At 36.1% G+C, this 21,555-nt stretch overlaps 1 protein-coding gene across 8 annotated transcripts in view; it reads right to left on the reverse strand.

The window, feature by feature from the left end:
* Positions 1 to 21,555, reverse strand: part of VTI1A (vesicle transport through interaction with t-SNAREs 1A) — a 365,759-nt gene that overhangs the window by 268,872 nt on the left and 75,332 nt on the right. For 6 of the 8 annotated variants that reach the window (XR_013824306.1, XR_013824307.1, XM_079900311.1 and 3 more), the window contains exons 5-6: positions 21,193 to 21,213; positions 16,280 to 16,364 (exon numbers count right to left, since the gene is read on the reverse strand). Coding sequence is in view for 6 of the 8 variants with exons in the window: in XM_079900311.1 (XP_079756437.1) it covers positions 16,280 to 16,364; positions 21,193 to 21,213 (106 nt within the window). In the remaining 2 variants the exon portion in view is untranslated. The remainder of the gene's footprint in view (positions 1 to 16,279; positions 16,365 to 21,192; positions 21,214 to 21,555) is intronic. The other 2 variants (XM_079900316.1, XM_079900312.1) reach the window with 1 other exon arrangement.

Here is a 21,555-nt window from a genome sequence, read left to right on the forward strand (position 1 = left end):
TATCATTTATGTCCTAGAAAGCATTCATCTCTTGAAAAAAAGAGAGCTTTTTATTTATTTTTTAATATTGAGGACTCCATAACAATGAACTAATATCACAAATTGGGGTAAGATATAAGCCAATCTTGTTGCTCAAAAATGAAATAGCTTCTTTTTTGCAATGGTGCAAAATACCGAAAGAATCCTCATTAAAATTCAAATTTTTCACCAAAATGGTTACATATTTTTAAAAAAGGACTAATGACCATTAATGGATTGAGAAATTAGTGCTTTAGGCCTGGACTAAATGAGACTACCACTTCCTAAACCACATTTAGATCATTCTACCTCTTTTTAAAGTTATATCATAACAAGGCCAAAGTGATACTGAATCATTTATGAGGTTTTTAGAGTTGAAATATCAGAGTCATACATGTGCAGAAGTATTGTTCTGACATTTGAATTTCAGCAATAGGCAATTCTGAGACATTTCAAGTTATGCAAAGCTTGACATTTCCATGTTAATATACAAAACAATGATGATGTAAAAAGCCACTTCTCTACCAATACTTAAAACTTAAACACTTAATAAAACTTCAGAAGCACAGGCCTCTAAAATTCAAACCCACACAAGTCCTTACTTAAAAGCTTTCAATGTTTATCCACATAAAAAGTACACGCTGAACATGCATCTGCACTGACCTTTTTCATTTATACGTGGAAAGGCAAAAAACATTATTAATTAATTGCTTTTCAGACCACTTATTTCCAATTTAACTTTCTTTTCATTTCTCATATATACATGTCAGAATATTCTTGCCATGAGCTATAGATTATTTAAAATTGTTTCTCAAATGTTAAAAACCACAGTAAATAAAATACAATTAAGTATACTTCACTTTCCGGAACAGCATGAATCTCAGCCAGTTGTAATTTTACAAAAAACTAAAATGAACCACTAAAAAACTAAAAAAAAAACCACCTAAAACGACGACCATGTCCGGTGATTATCTCCTTAAACACCAAAACTGAAATATTTTGACATGATGATCTCTTGGCAGAAACAGTAAAGACATTTTTTATTTAAAAAGGCTGAAATAAGTAGGGTAATAATGAAGAACAAAATGTATAACATTTTCAAGCTGCAAATCAACAAGCGGGTATTGACTTTTCTTTGAGGTCAATAACAGCTCTTATTGATCTAAAAAGTTAATACCTACTAAGGTCAATATAAGATCTCAAGGGTCAACAAATCTGGATTCGAACTTCCACTTCCTTTCACATATTAATATTGCTGAAATGGGTACAATTGTGTTTGGAGAAATCAAGAAATCATCATCAGGACGCCAGAATAATCCTAAGAAATAGACCAAGGAAGTTAAAAACATATATGTAGAGTTTTAAAAGTCTGTTACTATAGAATTTTCAGAGACAGTGACCTTTAGATATAAATCCTAGTATTACACAATTTGGGCAGTTAAATAAGGAGAAACAAAAATAACTGAAAATTGTTTTTACAAGTGTTTTGCCTCTTCATGCTATTGACGTATGGAATCTCTCACTCTCTGTAAACATATATATTTGAGAAACTATGATGTGAAGTAATTTTTCAAGAATAGATTTTAGGCACTTTTAAATACAGAGAAAAAAATTGTTTCAATTGTAAAATTAAACAGTAACATTTTAGGAACTTTGGAAGAGAAGAAAAATAGGAACCATTTCTATTATCATGATGCACCCTGTTGTGTTTTTTTTAGACTGCAAAATTAAAAAAATATATTGATTATTGTTCTAATAAGTAAAATGGTCTATGCACTCTTACACATCTTAAAGACAGCACATGGGAGTGAATCACATGGACACTGGGACCATGTCCCCATATATATCACATATTTCTTGGAGTCATAACATCGATTTATTAGCCTGATCCTTTCAATAGCCAAATAAAAGTTCATCTTGTTCTTTTCAGAATTACTAGAAGTACCGAGGGAAGGAGAGGAAAGAAAGAGGAAACAAACTTTCCTAAAGCATTTACCAGTGCCAAAACCTAAGCAAGATGCTCTAGATATACACAGGTCCTGTTAGTTACTGGAAAGGCCAAATTATTGACAGTGGTAATATAAAAGTTAGAAAGGAGAGGCCAGGTCTGCAGCAATGACAATATTATACTATGGTTGGTCAATAAATATGAAGACCACTGTGACTGCAACGTACTTAAAAAAAAAAAAACAACCTTACTTTAGAACAGTTTTAAATTTACAGAAAATTTATGATATACAGAGCTCCTGTATACTTAATATCCAGTTTCCCCCATAATTAACATCTTATATTACTGTGGTACATTTGACATAGCTAATGAACCAATACTGATAATTATTATTTACTAAAGTCCATACTAGTTTCATATTTTCCTTAGTTTTTGTCTAACGCCCTTAGGCATTTTGTCTAATGTTTCAGGATCCCATCTAGGATACCACATTACATTTAGTCACCCTGCCTCCTTAGGTTTCTCTTGGTTGTGACAGTTTGCAATGTTCTTTAAGCACATACTTTAGAAATGAGATAAATAAATTTGCTGACTTGTATCTATTGTCAACACTTAGATGAAAACACATGCAGCAGAATTATCTTTTGTTACAGATCTAAGGAGTATAAATTTGAGAAGTGAACAGAGATAAATGCCTGGTAGAAAAGAAAGCAAATGATATTGACTCTTCAATGTGCCCATATAAATAAGAGAGAAAGTTTCATTTGTCACAAATTCTACAAGATTATAACCACTGACCTGACCCATAAGCCAGCTACTCTTCCATCTCATCCCATTATACTGTTACAAGCCAGGGTTTTAATTGACTATGAGGCAGTGAAGTGGACAAGAACAAATAGTATGGCAGAGGAGGAAAAACTACCCATGTATATTTGTTCTTTCTCTTCTCTACTAGAAAGTTGTGAGGAGAAAGCGGTTGTCCAGTTGGAACTACATTTCCCAGCCCCCCTTGCACTTGGTGGCACCATTCTACTAGTTCTTGCTAGTGGAAAGTATGTAGCATCAAGATGTGTCACTTGCTGTCAATGGAGCTTTAAAATCGGGTGTGCCTTCTCCATTCTCTCTTTGCCTTGGGCACTGGCAAAATGTAGAGGCCTCCAAAGCCGGGTGTTGGGCAGAGCCGCCAGGTGGGAGAGACCTGGAATTCTGACTCACCACGTGGAAGCCCATCTGCTCATAAGCAGCAATTGCACTGGACTATTCCCAGAGTGAGAAATAAACTTCACCGCATCAAGCCACTGGGGAATTTGAGGTTTATTTGTCATAGCAGCTAGTGTTATTATGAAAAGTAGCATAATAATGGAAACTAACCTTTATTGAGCACCTATGATAGACAACATGCGTTGAGTGTGTTTACAGTTTACTTCGTGTAAGTCTCACAACAACCTCCACAGAGAAGACCGGCAAACATTTTTATATATTAGGAAATGAAGACATGGAAAGGCGAAGGAACTTGCCCAAGGTTTCCCAGTTATTAAGTGGCAGAACAAGATGTGAAGCTGGGGTCTGTCTAGTTACAAAGGTCCAGGAACATTCCATTTTGCGTCACTGCAGGTGAAAGATAGGTGATCCAACTTGGCACTGGATTAAAAAAATAATTACTATGCATTTTACACATGTAACTTTTTTTTGGAATCCTCAAAGGACAGCAAAAATTATACATGTGTTCTTCCTACTTTTTATGTGGTAGACACGAAGTCCCATTTTACAACGGGTGGGTGTGAGATGATTATTTCACTCAAATTTGTTAGCATTTTCCAGATCAAGACAACATTATACCAAAATGTCAAAGAGAAAGATCCACTCCACCTTTGTAGCCTGCTGATAATCTTACAGTGTTTAATTTGAGCAGAGTCCAGCAACTCATGGAGGGCACGAAAGAACTGCTGCACCACAAGGTTTACAGTTAACAAAGGAGAGAACAGAAAGACTGACTTGTTTGCACAACAGTGTGAATTTAAAGAACTATATGGGGTGTGCATCCTACACGAAATCCAAGTAGGAAGAAAAATAAAGCACGGTACCTTGTACACAGCAATAAAAATGAGGGGATTCATTACAGTAAGAAAATTCACAGCTGGCAGGCAGCATCAGTGAGGCAATAAGATATGTGGTCCATCTTCTTCATGCTTACCTTTTAGAGTCATAATGTTTGGGGGGGGGAAAAAAAGGCCTCCTTTTTTATATTAACAAAGTCACTGCAGTCAATCTCTTTAACTCACCTATGTGAAAAATTTGGATGACACTGTAAAAGTCCTATGCTAACACCGGCGAGAAAAATTGGTGAATCTTTTAAATTTGTGTATCCCTCTTATAACAGAGTTTTGTTTGTTTAAGTAACAGGTTCTAATCATCAACAGGTTTTCATAGAGCATCGAACATCAGAGATAATTCACAGATATGCTAATGAGGAAGAGGGAAACATTAAATCAAATAAAACTTAATAGCCATTCTAGTTGGTGAAAATTGATGGCATTTGGGGTAGTATTCAGGGGATCAGTCTACTTAATCTGAACACACAATCTCCATTTTGGATAAGCTAATGTATTGATTGAAACAATGAAGTAATAGATATAAAAAGATGTACTAAAAGTAGTTGGAAAATTTCAAAGCAGATTATATAATATTATTCCTAATATTAGCATTATTATTTACAGCACATAACGCAAGGTTGAAAATTACCAAAGACTATAAAGCATTAAAAGTCTCTATAATGTATTATGTAAAATACTCACACATCCGACTATTAAAATGGACAGGTGAGTTAGAAAGGTTATTCTGAAATAATAAAAAGTTTGAGGGAAAATGTTTTTAAAATAAATGTTATCACTTTCAAGTATACTTAATAACTAAGATGAATGTTAGATACACCACAGACACACTCTAGAAATTCTCATAAGCCACATACTTGCCCCAATGGTTTACCCACTTTGCTCATGGTTTACCCACTTCCCTAGCTCACCCTTTATTTATTCCATAAGGCTCATCTATTCTGAGTCTTTCCCTGACACTGTGAAATAGACTTAATTACTTCCTCCACCCTGCTTCAAAAACACTAATTATATTCATCATGGGGATTTATAGCTATGTATTTCCCAAACAGATATTTTGCCAAGATATCCCAGCTTATCAAAGGAACTTTATATTCTAAGTGCCTAGAAAGGGGCCAGGGTCTGTTCCTTCCTAAATTACATAAAATCTATTTTCTTTTTCAGGTGGGTTGATTATCTCCCCTACCTGACTCCCAAATGCAAACCTTGCTAATAATATTCTTTTAAGGCAATATTTTTCTTGTTATTCCAGAGACTGACTTAGCCCAATCCAGATCTAATGGACCCTAACTAATTTCTCAGGGCCCCAAAATTGTTTTTGGAATAGATGTTAAGGTTCCACTGTGCTCTGTTCAAGTTCCATGTGTCGCAAATAGCACCGAAAATGGGAATAAAAACGATTATTAAGGTCAACTTAAAAGGTGTATTGTAGGGCTTCCCTGGTGGCACAGTGGTTGAGAATCTGCCTGCTAATGCAGGGGACACGGGTTGGAGCCCTGGTCTGGGAGGATCCCACATGCCGCGGAGCAACTGGGTCTGTGAGCCACAACTACTGAGCCTGCGCATCTGGAGCCTGTGCTCCACAACAGGAGAGGCCACGATAGTGAGAGGCCCGCACACCGCGATGAAGAGTGGCCCCCGCTTGCCACAACTAGAGAAAGCCCTCGCACAGAAACGAAGACCCAACACAGCAAAAATAAATAAATTAATTAATTAAAAAAAAAACCTCCTACCCCAAACATCTTCTTTAAAAAAAAAAAAAAGGTGTATTGTATGTGGACAAAAATAACCTTTTAATGTGGATCAGGACCTTAGGCAATTGACTGTAATGAGATTACCGACATGGAAGATAATGTTAAGACTACCCAACAATATGCTTATTTTTCCTCCAAAAGGGACTGTCTTCAAAAAGCTTTTTTCCTTGTCTGGCTTTAGGGTGGTTTCTTCCTCTCTCTAAATAAACAGATATTTATTTAACTATGACTTAGAATGTACATCTCAAGATGCAAAAGGGCAACACAGTGCCAAACATGAATGATGACCCACGATGACAGTCTCTTTGATAATGACTTTATGAAAAACCTTTTTGAAAGGTTTTATGAAAAACCTATTCTTCGATAAAAAAATTATTTTTTAATGTTGACTTTGTTCCCTTATGGCAACGTTGGAAAACACTGTAGCCCAACAGGAAATACAGACGAAAACAGAGCACACAAAAAAAGCCATTTTTAAAGCTCATGCCCGTCAAGTTTTCCACTTGGTATAAGTCGTATACAAAATCTTAGTCCAATGTGAACTCATGCTGTGAAAATTCTGTGGCACCCACCTCAGAAAATTCTGTTAAATACATAAACACTGCTGAAAAGAAAAGTTCTGGGCACTAGAAGTCAGACTCAAAGGGAAAATAAACCTGATTAAAAAGAAAATCCCAAGGAAAGTTATATAAGCACAGTGCAATAAGGTCATAAGCTTAACCGTCCTTCACTGTAATATCTGAAAGTAAATTGGCATTTTAGCGACCTGCTTTGGTCGTCTTTCTTTTTCTCAACTCACAGAGATGCAACAGAGTAAGAATGGCTTCACATGTATCTTACGAACCAACTCGCAAAGTGATAGGCATTACGGGGTAGGACACCTTTAAAAATGAGTATAATGCTTTTTAATGGATTAAAAATGAACCCTATGAATTCCCTTGGACCACCTAAGGAGAAGGTTCTCCAAATAGGGTTTAAATGACATCCTTTTCTTACCACTGTGGAGCTCACCAATATCTCAGGGAACCTCACAAAGTAAATTTAAGCACAACTTGAAAATACTCTTTAAGAGCTTCACCCTAAATGACAACCTCCTCTGTTCTTTTCAGAGCAGAACCACAGCTTTTTGAGAAGTAAGACTTTGATAGGGTTGTAATTATAAAGTGATAACTACACATTAAAATGATTCTTTTACCACAGGGTAGACTTTTAAAAACTCACGGGACATGGTCAAGTAATTCTTCTTAGCATCTAAAAAAATACCTATTCTAGCAGAGATATCTTTAAGGTTCTGAAAGCATAACCACTTATTCCATCACCCAAAATGATGAATAGAGAAACTTTTTCTAGAGATAACTTTTTCTGTCAGAAAGTTTAACATTTCTAAAGAAAAATCTTTTCTCTAAAATATATGTGGCTGGATAAAATAGATGGTTAATATCAACCCAATTGTATAATCCCATGTTCTGTGTAATCCCATTTTCTGTTCCTATATTGTAGAACAACATAAAGTGTTAACTTGTTATTTCTGCACTAGTTTAAACATGGCAGTGCCTTTCTGAATTCCAGTCTGTGCCTAAACAAAATTATTCAGGTTAAAAATCTGAATCAGTGTTTATAGACAGAACATCCTCTACTCAGATGAACCAAGACTCGGGTATCTTGTCTTTCTAGCTCGGCATCTCTGAAGCATCTGACACTCAGCAGAGTTCAATGAAAGCTTGCTGAATAAGTGAAATACAATATTTGCCTTCTTTCATATAATACTGTACCACTCTCACTAATATTACAGAATCAGAGATTTATTCTTCTACCAACTGATAACAGCTCTAAGAGCAAGGAACACACAGTTAATACTTTTGGGGTCTACGTTCCCAGGAGTCTTTATAAATATGACTTGTCAGTAAATGGAGGGGAAAACAACAACAACTTTCTTACATTTCCTGAGATGTTAGCTCAGTTCCAAAGCTAGCTTGTAACTTCAAAAGTAGTTTTAGGCATTATATTTTATTATTGTGCATTGTTTCAACCATTAATCTTTTCTGTAGATGATAAATTAATACATTCAAGGACTTATATTTTTGAATCAAATTATTACATAGTAAACACTCAAAATACTTCTTGAAGAAAAGAATTAGGGGAAAAAGGAGGAAGGGGAAGAAGAGAAGAAAGAAGATTAATTATAATGAGGAGGAAGAGATAGAAGAATAAGAAAATGTCAGTAGACATGGAAGAAACTCCTGAAAAAATAAAGAAAATGACTGACTTTTGGTTTGGTAAAAACATGGTCTCAATAGATACTTCCAAACCTGACTAAAATTTCTAAGTGAGTTCTATAGTGAGTTGATTAAAATAAGAATATTTTATCATGAGCCAAAAGATAGAATATGATACACTTGCAGTATCATACTCCATAATCCCCATAGAGCCCCATGAAAGGCTCAGGTGAACTCCATCAATAGTTCAGCCAAGGCTTTGAGACAATTGAAGATACAGAGGAAGGCACTTCACATCTTAAATGCATTTGTTCAGATTCTTTAAATAAGGTCCGAACATGAAACATTTTGTTTGGTTTTTAAAAATGTAAGCTGATACCACTATTGATTGCTTTTCCTGTATGAACTCTTAAAAAAAGACATAGACACAGTAGAAACAGAAACAGTGGTGTACATAAATTATCTAATTCTCATAAAAATGCTGTAATTCTAAGATCTGTTTTCCAGAAGAAAAAGAAGTACTCCATATGTTTCTCTATTTGGTCAAATGAACGAAGATTTTGACGAGGTAATCATATAAAGCAAAAATAATCTGAATGCATGTAAAATAGGCCTGTGGAAGGATATTCTTTTGTTTTTTGTTTTTTTTGCGGTACGCGGGCCTCTCACTGTTGTGGCCTCTCCCATTGCGGAGCACAGGCTCCGGATGCTCAGGCTCAACGGCCCTGGCCCAGCCACTCCGCGGCATGTGGGATCTTCCCGGACCAGGGCACGAACCCACGTCCCCTGCATCGGCAGGCGGACTCTCAACCACTGCGCCACCAGGGAAGCCTGGAAGTATATTCTTAAAATGGGAAGTATCTGCAGCTTAAAATTAGGTAACTATAACATAGTATTGGAATATTGAAATTGAAGTAAAATCCATATTTTTAATTAAAAAAGATACACGTCAAAGGGTAAAAACTTTGGTAAAAATGTACAGAACTTCCAGCTATAAGATGAATAAGGCCTGAGGATCTAATGTAAAATATGGTGACTATAGTTGATAACACTGCATTATATAATTGACATTTGCTAAAAGAGTAGAACTTAAATGTTTTCACCAAAGGAAAAAAAAAAAAAAAGATAAACATGTGAGGTGATGAATGTGTTACCTAACTAGATGATGGGACTCCTTACACACACACACACACACACACACACACACACACACACACACACAGACAAATGAGAGAGAGAGAAAATCTTCATAGAAAGGAAATGGGACTGCCAAGGAAACTCTCAAATAGAAATGGACTAGGGCTTCCCTAGTGGCACAGTGGTCGAGAATCCACCTACCAATGCAGGGGACACGGGTTTGAGCCCTAGTCTGGGAAGATCCCACATGCCGCAGAGCAACTAAGCCCATGCGCCACAGCTACTGAGCCTGTGCTCTAGAGCCTGTGAGCCACAACTACTGAAGCCCTTGCGCCTAGAGCCTGTGCTCTGCAAGAAGAGAAGCCACTGCAATGAGAAGCCCACGCACTGCAACAAAGAGTAGCCCTCCCTCGCCGCAACTAACAAGAAAACCCGTGCGCAGCAACGAAGACCCAACACAGCCAAAAATAATAAATAAATAAATATATTAAAGAAAAAAAAGAAATGGACTAATCTTCTGTATCAATTCTATAACAAATAAGACTTGGGTAGAAAATATTTCTTTTATGAAAATAACTTATAAATAACATTGGTATTATTCTTACTCAGAAAATCTACCTTTGCATTTCCCTAATAAAACAAGATATACAAGAAATTGTGATAAACGTGCTATTTTTAAAAAAGAATGTTAAGTGGTGTTAAATATAGGGGAAAATATATTTTGACAAAAATAAAGTGGTACAATGTAGTCCCTTTAGGCTTACTGGATAGGTTCCTAGCTATTCTTGTTGCCAAGTATTGCCTAACTAAGGTAAGATAAATAATTATTATAGCTCCTAAATAGACAATTCTCAAATCCAATATCACCAATATTAGCAGACACAGCCATATTTATTACCTGTATTTCACAGGGAGTGTAGGTGTTAACAATACAAGCTACCTGCCTGAATATTTGTACACGTGTAGTTATACATATATACACATGTATATGAGATTCAATGAGATGACTTATCCAGTTCAAACAGACACAGACGAAAAACTAACACTGAAAACAGGACTTCTAACTCAACTTCACCATGCACAGGTATCACTGCTGATCTCGTTAAAATGCAGATTCTGATTCAGTAGATCTGAGGAGACCCAAGATGCTGCATTTCTAACAAACTCCCAGGGGACACCGATGCTGCTGGTCCCAAGCCCCACTTTGGGTAGAATGGAACTAACCCATTTCTCTTTAGACTGACACAAAATTAAGCAAAGTGGCAATGTATGTTTATACTCAGAACCTACCTAAAGTGAAGATTTCTAGAGAGGAAAAAAAAAAAAACTTTTGTGAGGCAATTTACAAAATCTTTCTATATACATTATTTTATTTATGCCTCTCACAAACTCTAGAAAATAGGTATCATCATCTTTATTCCTCAAATAAAATATTATCATAAACTTGGTCTTAAGTTCAGATTTATAATCACAAGTGTCCATTACCACCAGCCTAATGGACTGGCCATTGTCTGTGTAAAGTCCTACCAGGTACAAGGACTAATAAGTCCCCATTTGTTCTGGGGATATCCTCAAGGAAGAATCTTTGGGATCGCATGCCAATTGTTAAGGAAATTAATGACAAATTTCAAGCTCCCTGCTCCTGAATGACTTTTAATAAGGCTATAATTTCTCCTGCATCTTCACCATCCAATCCTTCCATTCAACTAGTAAAAGGACTAAATCTTGGATTATTATAATATACCTCCTAATATGTCTCCTTGTTCCCATTCCTCTGCCACTCCTCCCCTACAATCCTTGTCCTCTATGATTCAGATCAGGCCACTGGCCTGTTGAAAGCTCTCCAATGGCATCATACCCTACAAGTCAAATTCAGACACCTGGGGCCCCCCAAAATCTCACCCTATGTGGCTCTAACCTAATTGTGTACCACGCCCATTGCTCACTTTGTTTCAGCCATACTGATCTTCTTTTTGTTGCCTGAACACCCCAAACATCTTCTCATTTCAGAGCCCTTGTGCTTGCTTTTTCCTCTTGGAATCATCAGCCTCACGTGTGCTTACGAATGGCATCTTTGTGCAGTTCAAGACTCAGCTTACGAGGCACTTGTCTAGGTCTTTCCTGACGAGCTAACCTAAGATAGATTTCACTAGCTACTCTTTCATACCCTGCTTCATTTTGCCACCATCTGAAATAATCTTGTCCATTTATTTATTAATTAAAAAAATGTCTGTCTCATCCTGCTCCTGGCTCCTTCCTGTTCTGATACATAAGCTACCTGGGAACAGGGACGTTGGCACATGGCACACAGTATTCAATAGTTAGTTTCTGAAGAAAGTATATGAAAAGGAACTTAACAGATGTGAGAACATGACTTATTCTGACTACAACAGGTCACTTTGGTATGTGGTCATCTAGGTATGTGGGGCCCATTCATTTTTCAGCGTGGTTTATTGGTTAAGAGCATGGAATCAGCATGGAACCAGATAGTCTGGTTGTACTATTTCCTAGCTCGATTAGTAAGTGTGGGCAAATAACTTAATCTCTCTGTACCTTGGATTGTGGTAAGGACTAAAGAGATGGTAAATACAGAGTGCTGAGAACAGCGTGTGGCCCATATTAAGTGTTCAATAAACACTGTATGATGTCTACATATGTCCAATCGCTAGTCCAGGGTGGGGAACCTGCGGGGCCCTTGGGGAGGGATGGAGCACCTCTTATTCATGGCAGGAAGGCTGGCAGAAGCACAGCACCCAGTTGTAGAGAGATCACTGACCAAATGGGACATCAGAGCTAGGTGGCTTGAAGTGACGACTGAGAGAAAGGGTACAAACCCATAAGGCTTGGATACTCGGGGATGGCAGAAGCAAGGTTGGTAAATGGTGAAGATCACCCTTCAAAGATGTGAGGCTACTGACTGTAGACAAACACTCTCCTGGTTCCAGAGATGTACTGCCAGGTGCACTGGGCCCATTTAGGGTATAGGCTGGGACAGTGGTGAGTATCTTAAACTACCTGTTTACATACTGAAAGAAGAGAGTGAGCCTTGCATTTCTGCCCATGTATAATTTCTCTTTCAGCCTATTTCTTTTATTCATCATACAGTTTCCATTAGTTTTGTGCCCACTGTAATTCTGGGATATTTAATTCAGAGAAAAAAATAATCATAATTTCAGCATTAAGGGCAGATGACCCAAAGTTTTAAATATTAATGCCCTGACCTCAAACAAAATAGGTATCGCCATAGCTAAGAGTCATATCTGACTATTAATAGTAGATGAAAAAAGAAAGAGTCACTTTTTATTCACAGATTCTGGGACAAGAATTTATAAAAATGCTAAACTGGATCATGTCAATGGCTCATACAACCACCAGAGTGTTTGGTCTTTGACGGTCACTCCCAAGGAAGTTTGCTAATGAGTCTGATAATTGTGCCTCTTGATGTCAGTCTCAGAGTGAGATGTCCTAGCATCAGCTCTTTAGTTCTGTATCATATATTCTTCCATCTGTCTCTTCATTTCTAAATGGAGTTGTTCAATTAACTTGTAACCTCATCAGTTTTCTCAAATAGAAAGGAAGCCACGGAAGAAACCTGACTGGTATTAAACTCAATATATATCAAGCTGTAAATGGCGCTTAGAAATAATCATGTGTTGATGCATTTGCTCAGACCAAGTACATTCTGGACATGAGTCCCCCTGTTCAGCAGCTATTCTTAAAGAGACAATAACTGCCAATTTGAAAAAATAACTTTTAAAAATGTCAAAAACGACTCAAGAATTTTAGAAGATGAATTTTATTATTTACTAGGAAGATGCTAGTGGTCAATACGCTTTCTATTCTATTCCACAAATAACTGATTATATATAATAATCAAAATTTCTTTTATGATATTTGCCAATAATGGTCATCAAGAAGTCTACAGATTTTTGTCGAAACCTTTTGCCAATAATTTTCAGAGATAACCAATTACGCTGATGAAAACATAAAAATGATGACTTTTCCAGAGCTCTATTTGCTTTCTAAGCCCTTGAATATATATGACCTCATTTTACATTATAACAACCTTATGGGATATATAGAATCCGATGTCAGGTTTCCATTTGGCAAATAAAAGAACATGTACAGAGAGGTTAAGTATTCCTCAAAGTCACACAGCTGACTAATAGCAGGGCCAGAGGATGGGATTGCTGTCTCTTTCTCCAATTCAGTACATCAGACAATAATTCCTATATTTTGTGGCCAAGTAAAATTTCAAGAAACATTTCAAAGGGCCCAAATAGGGTTGTCAATTTTGTTATTTTTCCAGATAAAGAAAAAAATATATATATATAACTTCCACCTACTATTTCTATCATATCATAAAACTATCCTTTCTTTTATGACCCCAAAATAGGAAAAACATGATCTTAGAAAACGTGTATTTTTTCAAATTAATGACGTTTGCTTTATAAGAAAATTACTATTTTTTACATTTGTCCTCTCATTTTGCTGTGGACTGATGAAAACTCTTGTTGTGGTCTAGAACCAGTTCTTAGACCAATACTTGCAAACCATTTCCCTCTTTTGTGCTGCTTCAAAGTCATCATAGCTCTTCCACATCTATGCCTTCTTGCATTTCACAGTCTTCAAGAAGAAATCAATAAGTGCTAAAAGTTTTTCCTTTTGAAAGATGCTGTTCCTCTACTGATACTGTAACAAGATTATCACTATCATAAATTTACATCACAAACACAGAGCTGTTGATTGACTGGATATAACTAGGCTGAGTGCTAGCAGGGAAGCAAGAAATGGAGAAGAAGCAACATGGTGCCCGCCACAATTACTTTTTTCCCCCACATTACAGTAAGAAGCAAGGGCAGGAAAAATGCTTTGTGCCTGCCTTCTCATTTCTCCACCCACTTTCAAATTCATCCAAGGAAATGAATCATGATGACTTCTGTCTAGCTGTGTGCCACATCTGTCTTTACCTCCACAAAGCCCACTCTTATTCCTCCTCTTAGACTTGGTTTTACAGTCTGTGAGAAGTTCCCAGGCTTTTATATATGTATTATAAAACATACAAATATCTAATTTTATAAAACTTCAGAGTTAATTTACCATTGTATTCTACTAAAAAGTCCAAGGGAACTGAGGTTGGTTTTGGGGACACTCTTAAATTCGCATTTTCCATGTTGATTGTATTGATAGTTTGACGTTACGTTTTAGTACACACCAAAGGAATAACTATCAAATCATGATCTTATAACCTTGATCAGTGCATGATCTTCCAGAATCTGTGATCCTCTTTGTTGATTTCCTTCAGCTTTGGGAGGGAGCTACATGAATGGTGTTGTGAAAGAGAAAAGGCAGCCCAATCAGCCAAATCAATCCCAAATGATTAATGATTTCTTTTATGAATGGCCAGTGATCAGTGTCATAGCAAGAATATCTCCAACCCAACCCAGTCCCCTGTGGAAAGAGGCTCACCGATGGGATGCTTTGTCAAAGAAGGTTCCCTGATGTTCAACAGGTATGGTGACACATTCCCCAAAATAACACTTCTTAAAAATTCCTTTAACACAAATTTCAATCACAATACTTCTTTTTTCTATGAAAGATAAATGCCTGTATATCATCAAATGACCACACATTAATAATAATACTTATATTTATATAGTGTTTTATGGTGTATAAACTATTTTAACTTATGCTATCATTTCATAGGAATATTCTGCAACAGACAGTATTATTTCCATTCTACTGAAGAAGAAACAGACTAAAAGAAGTTATGTGATTTGCTTAAGGTCACACAGACAAGGGCCAGAACCCAAGGCTGGTCCTTTGACCTCATGTTCAGGGCGCTGCTCGTTATAAACATTCTTTTTAAGGACAGTCACTTCTTAAGGTGAGCCCAAGGAATAAAAGAACAATTGAAAGCTGGCTTTTATTCCAATCAGGGCAGAATGCCAATCTATCAATAACCTCAGAAAGAAGGGCTGCTCATACTATTAAAAAATCTGGGAGGGTTGATGATTTTCTTCAGTTTTCTCACCATGACTATAATGCCAACGCCTTTTGTGCTCATTCTATTTGATTTCTTAGAATTCATCACATAAGCCAGCCAATATAGGATAGCCATGAATTCAAGCAAGGGAAACACTGGCCATTCATAAATCATTTGGAATCATTTTCATTATACCTGCTCTTACAAAATAAATATTACTTTTTGTAACACTAAATTAAAAAAAAATCAATGGAAATGTCGTTGACCACATATTTTTGTTGTCCATATACAGGGCAAGAGGCATCCACAAATATATAAAATAGATGATATGTAATCTATACTTTGCAAATAGCTAAATAATAAGAAACTGATAAGTATAAAGGGCTTAATGGATATTTATTTACTAGGTAAAAAAAAACACTCATTGCGTGAAACCTCAATAAAGAAAAAGCATGTCTATTTTAAGTAGACTCGTCCTAGAAGTCAAAATAGGGCTGCGTTTTCTGAAATTAGTAACTAGTGTTAATTCAACCCAAAAGTTTGGACAGTATTAACTAACACATAATAAAATTATCATGACTTTTTTTCCCCCATATCTGATTACAGGCTCTGTTCATGTTTAAAAAATATATATATATATGGGATCGTTAGGAATCATTTCCAACAGCAGGACAAACAAGCAAGGTAAACTTGGTATTTCTTCTCCTCTGGTTCATATCATTTAGACTGATTAAAATGTTAATTTTTACATACGTGAATAAACGTAAAGGAGCAAACAACTGGAGACAGCACCGTGTGCTAGCAATCATTGCGGGTGGGTAAACTGACAACATGTAACCGCATATTAAGACAAATGTAGAATTTAGACAAAGTATTCCATCTCTTTTCAGATGTATACTTTTAAACCTCAGGAACTGTTTTCAGTAGATGTCATGCCTTTTAACTTGAAAAAAGATAAGCGCAAATAAGCTCCCAATTGTCTCCCCAATATGTAAACCACATCTCGGGCTGCTGTCTCTGCTACTCCTTTGAAGTTTCCCTGAAATGTCATGTGTTGTGAAGACTGCTGTGCATAAGCAAGACAATTTGCTCACTCTCAGAATTCTTACCGGTTTCCACTGCTATTTGGTACCCAGCCTCTAGTCTCCGAGATGACCTTTCCAGCCTCTCTGTGTTATCGAGCAGATGTGCCCTCTGAAAAAGAAAAAGGGAAAAAAATCACACAGTCGTCTACAACGTTCTTTTTTTGCCTTAAAAAAAATAATGCCGTCGTATGCCCTCACATTTCAGGGGGTGGGGGGGAATCACAACCCATTATAGATAATTTTTAGCAAATCTTCCTTTATACAAACCACTACAATGAACAGATTTTTCAGTCAATCGTGTACGGACCATCCACTTTTTTGTTTTATAAGGCAGATTCATGTCGTATGTGGCCACAATGAATCTTACTCCAAAACACTGAGAAAGGTATGAAAACCAGAACCAACTGGATCTTTACTGTTTCAGCAGAAGTAGATTTATGAGATATCTGCATAGATCTATGATCCCTATTTTGTATTTATTTTTTATAAAATTCAATCATTTAAAAAAACTCACTTGTTCCTTTGATTCCTACACATAGTAATTTATAAATAGAAACTTTATTTTTAAGAGAATGCCTCTCAGTTTAGATGTACAGCAAGATGCCATATAGAACAACGTATGCTACTAAAACAGAATACTAAACAGCAGTTCTAGTTCTAAGACCACTCGGGGCAACCACTAAGAAACAAGAGACACATGTTTCCCCCATGCACACAGATGTACAAAATTGTGGATTTATTCCCAAATATTCCCAGACATATGGCACTAGGCTGAAAGTGAATTTCTGACACATAGTGTTTTAGACTGTGAACTAAAATGATAATACTTATATATACGCTTTTCTATTACATTTGATGGGGGAAATTAGAGAATTTTCCCCAAATCCTCAGCCTCTAAACTTTCTTTTCTACATTAAGGCTGATTTTCTTTTCTTTTCTTTTCTTTTTTAAAGCATAATGATCATACACTAGATCATATTCAGGTTTATAAAACATATTAACAAGCTAATCATGGCTGTGAATGGATAAGAATGTATGCATGCCCATGGGAATGTGTGTGTGTGTGTGTGTGTGTGTGTGTGTGTGTGTGCGTGTGCATATGTGTGTATAGATGCATGTATATCTGGATACTTAGAAATATAAGAATATATGTAACCGTATATTTGCGTGTATGTACATGCACACATGTATTTGTATAAATTAGTACTTTCCGCTTCAAATCAGTTTTGGTATCTGGTCAAAAAGAAAGAAAAAAACGCAGCCATAACTCCAACTTTGTGTTGTTGACAGATGTCATTTAAAATCGAAGAAATGCTTTCTAATAATAATAAAAAAGGAGGTGCCACACATATTATCTGAGTGGCTGTCGAGCGAAACGATCCACCTTGCTCTAATGAGCCCCCATGGATCTTGGAGATGCAAGCTGTATTGACATGCACACTTAAGCTAATACACCTAGACCAGTGCCTCCAAGCTCTAGCAGCCAGGGATGCTGACAGAATATCTCGCTCCCATCTTCAAAGAAAGGAAGTGATTAGTATGTTATCATTACCATTCAAAACGTGATTTCCTTATTCCCTCCCGGCATAGGTGACACATCTGAGATGCGGCCAGACGTTGGAGGCAGCTAAAGCCACATCAAAGCTTTCCTTGAAATTTTTTTTGGGGGGAAGTGCTGGGGGGAGTGGGGGGAAGAATCATTAAAACAATGCATTTAGAACAGAGAGATAGGACCTGATGTGAAGGTCAGGAAAGCTGCAACAACAGTCTATAATAATTAATAGAGTCGTCTACTATACAGTGGAGAAATTAAGAGAAAAACTGCTCCCCCACCCCCCCACCGCCGGAAAAAAAAAAGTGCTAAATAAATAAAAGGGAGGAAGGAAAGCGCATGCCATGAAAACGCAAAATCACTCAAGGCTGTAATTGAGAAAAAGAAAAGCAAGGGGAGCTTTATGTGTTCGGCATTTATGACTATTTTTAAATAAAATTAAACACTTTACTCAGCTTGTCAAATACAGCTTTCTTATTCCTAATTCTCACTACATGCAGGTTTTGGGAGTGGGGATTGCTCTTCCCTTCTTTGAATATTGTTTTCTATCTTAACAAAGGACTTGATTTCAAATTGGTGATTCTCTAAAAAGATAATCAGATTTGTGATATCAAGAGTAAATGTGAATTTTAATCCAGAATAACAGAACAAAGATTTTTGGTTCATTTTCATATTGGATGAAATCCCTAAACTAAAAGAAAATATTTAGCTACTGTAGATTAAAAAAAAAAAAAAATCAAAGCTCAATACTGAAAATGCACAGTCTAATTATATGATAATATAAAATGCAGGAAACAAAGTGTTTAAATGTAGAATGACTTTTGAGATTCCACGAAAGGGAGTCAAATCAGCTTATTCAGTATATGGCTATAATAGAGAGCAAAATTTCTAAGAGAACTTTTTATAAAAAAAAAAAGTATATTCCTAAATAATGGAATAAAGGTATATTCCTAAATAACTCTTCGTCAGGACAGTTCAATTTTACCAGAGCAAATCTGCACACAAGAGGACTACCAGTTTACCAGCAGCTTTCCAGCAGGACCTCACTTTGTATTTTGGAACCTCTTCACTTAAGTCAAGCTAAAATCAAGTTCTTGTAACAGCTGTGCTATTTACATCGTCCCCTTAGTTGTGCATTGCCCTGGTCTCTGAAAATGAAAGGAAATGCACTACAGTAGCAACTGATGCTTTCAACTTGCCCCCACACTCCATCCCAAACTCATTCTCTCACCCTCTTCTCAGCCCTTTTCAAAGCAGGTAAGTGAAGCTGTGCAGAAGCTTCAGACACAGCTCCACTTGTGTGAGGAGCTGTGCAACATGGAGAGCTGGAGATGCAGGATTCAAACAGAGAGCTCGGCATAGCCAACACCAGTTCAGCTCCCTATGCACTACCAGCCTGCCTCCAAGGATGCTGTTTCCAGAACTGAGCCCCAAAAGAGCATCATAAGGAACGGATGGGGCATACTTTGTTTCCAAACACAACGAAACATCCTATTTTGAAGCAGAGGAGTGTTTGTCTTCTTAGGATAGATACAAGGAAGAAATCTGGGGTACATTCACTGTTTGATTACTCTGAGAATCCTGGCTGAGAAACAATCACTTTGGAGCAAACAATTTACCAACACAGTGTCATCACCGCAACCTATTCTATAAATATCAATGCTGTACCCATATCAAAGACTGTAAAAAGAATATTTCAGAGTATACTATTCTGTTAGTTGAGTGATCTAACTCTTCCAAGTACAATTCCATTTCAGGTTACAGTTTTGGAAACATGCATTCCAGACACATAACTGATAAAACTGTTGCTATAGGCACAACAAAGGAATTAAGCCATAAAACGATGATGAAACATATTTTAAAAGAAATGCAGATGTGATGTTTTCAGCTTATAGAATTAAGATTACTAAATCCATACAATTCAGCTTAAAACTAAATCTTCTGTCAACGATGCTGATGGTACTAAGGCACAAGGGTTTATTAATTATATTCACTGCTAAATTCAGGGCCAAGAGCTTCATGTAGTTTCTTCATACAGTGGTTTTCAAGTCTATTGTTGGTTGCATTAACATTTGAAAATTCAGATTCTTCACCTAAGCCTGAGTATATGCAAACACATACAAGCAGTCTGTCTTGCAGAAGAATAATGTTGACATATCACTCACATCAAAACTGCGATTGATAATATTCATTTAGTATATACATCTGCTTCCACGCAGGGAAGATTAAAAAAAACACAAAAAGGTTGTAGGGTGAGGGTTTTGTGTATTTTCACCCTTCATTTTATATATCATTATTACTTCTACTGAGAAGACATCACTAATGCATCTTAAATCAGAAGAGTTGTTGAAAACCACTCTCTACAAACCTCTAAATTAGCATTCACATCACCTAGAGAATGGTGACATACCAATTAAAAAAAACTTCTGGGAAAATCTCAATCAATGCAGCCAATCTAAACTTGAAAATAATTCACAGGACTCTGATTATTATAAGCAATTAGACAATTTTTAAATTGCGATATGGGCCATTATTTTATGCCCTAATATAAAAGTAACAAAATTCAATCCCACTAAGTAAAAAATATTACTACTCTATTTCTGAAAAGAGCAAAGCATATTTGATAAGTATGGTCTAATTTAAAAAAACATACAGAATCATTCAGCATCCCTCATTGATACAGGGATAAAATTTCAACATTGTTATAAATATTTGCTTGGCCACAAAAAAAAGTCTGAAGCTGCATTATGAAACAGACCAGCAAACTCAGAAAAGTGAGAACTCACTTGGGCTCTATTTCCTACAAAAAGGAAAGTGTTTAACAATGAGGAGAGCTTTAGCTATTCTTAGGTATCTGTGTACACAGACTAGTAGGGTATTTATAACATACGTGTGTTTCCTCAAAAGGATAATAGATTCATGATATCTAATGGTGAACCTAAGAATTTTGGTTGAGAGAAAGGAGTTTTTTTAAAAACAGGTTTTAGTAAAATAAATCAGAATGTCAGGAAAAAATGTTTAATCACATTGACTTCCTTGAGAAACCAATATGAATAAAACAAAACTGAAGTCAATCTACATTAAAACTATGCTTGGGTATAGTTTTAAGATATTCCTCTATTTTTCCTCCCTTTTTTGGTCTTTAAAATCTGAATTTTCTTCCAAAGCTGGCAAACAACAATGATCACTGTGATAAGCATTATTAGGATGTACTTGTTTTTTTTAAAGATAGCAGAGAACATTTCTAGCAATATAATCAATACTTTTGCTATGTGTAGATTTTCCTGAAAAAACAAACCCAAAGATTTTACTTCAGATTTAGAAACTCAATTTTATAGGGAAAAGCAGAATTTTTTTTTTTTAAAGCAAGCTAGGAAGTACTCACCTCTTCACGTAATTTTATCAACTGCAACATGAATGCACAAAAAAAAAAAGATAAAAAGGAGAGAAATGGCAGGAAAGAAAGATCAGTTGTGTGACAGGATACAGAATTAACATTGACAATTTATCTGTTTACATGTTTAGCATTTAAAAATCACAGACAAACACATTAAAAGAACCTAAACATAGACTACATGCAGAGTTTTTTGAACGAATAAAGATCACTTTCTCACACTGTCACATTAAACAAAGAGAATAGTGTGAAATTCTCTTTTAAAGTACATCTAAGACACCATCATGAAATAAAGGGGAATGACTTCATAGAAGTCTATATTATAAAGAAAGAAAACAAGTTTACTGTTCTTTT

The sequence above is a fragment of the Stenella coeruleoalba genome (genome assembly GCF_951394435.1).
Source record: "Stenella coeruleoalba genome assembly, chromosome: 16".
NCBI lineage: Eukaryota > Metazoa > Chordata > Mammalia > Artiodactyla > Delphinidae > Stenella > Stenella coeruleoalba.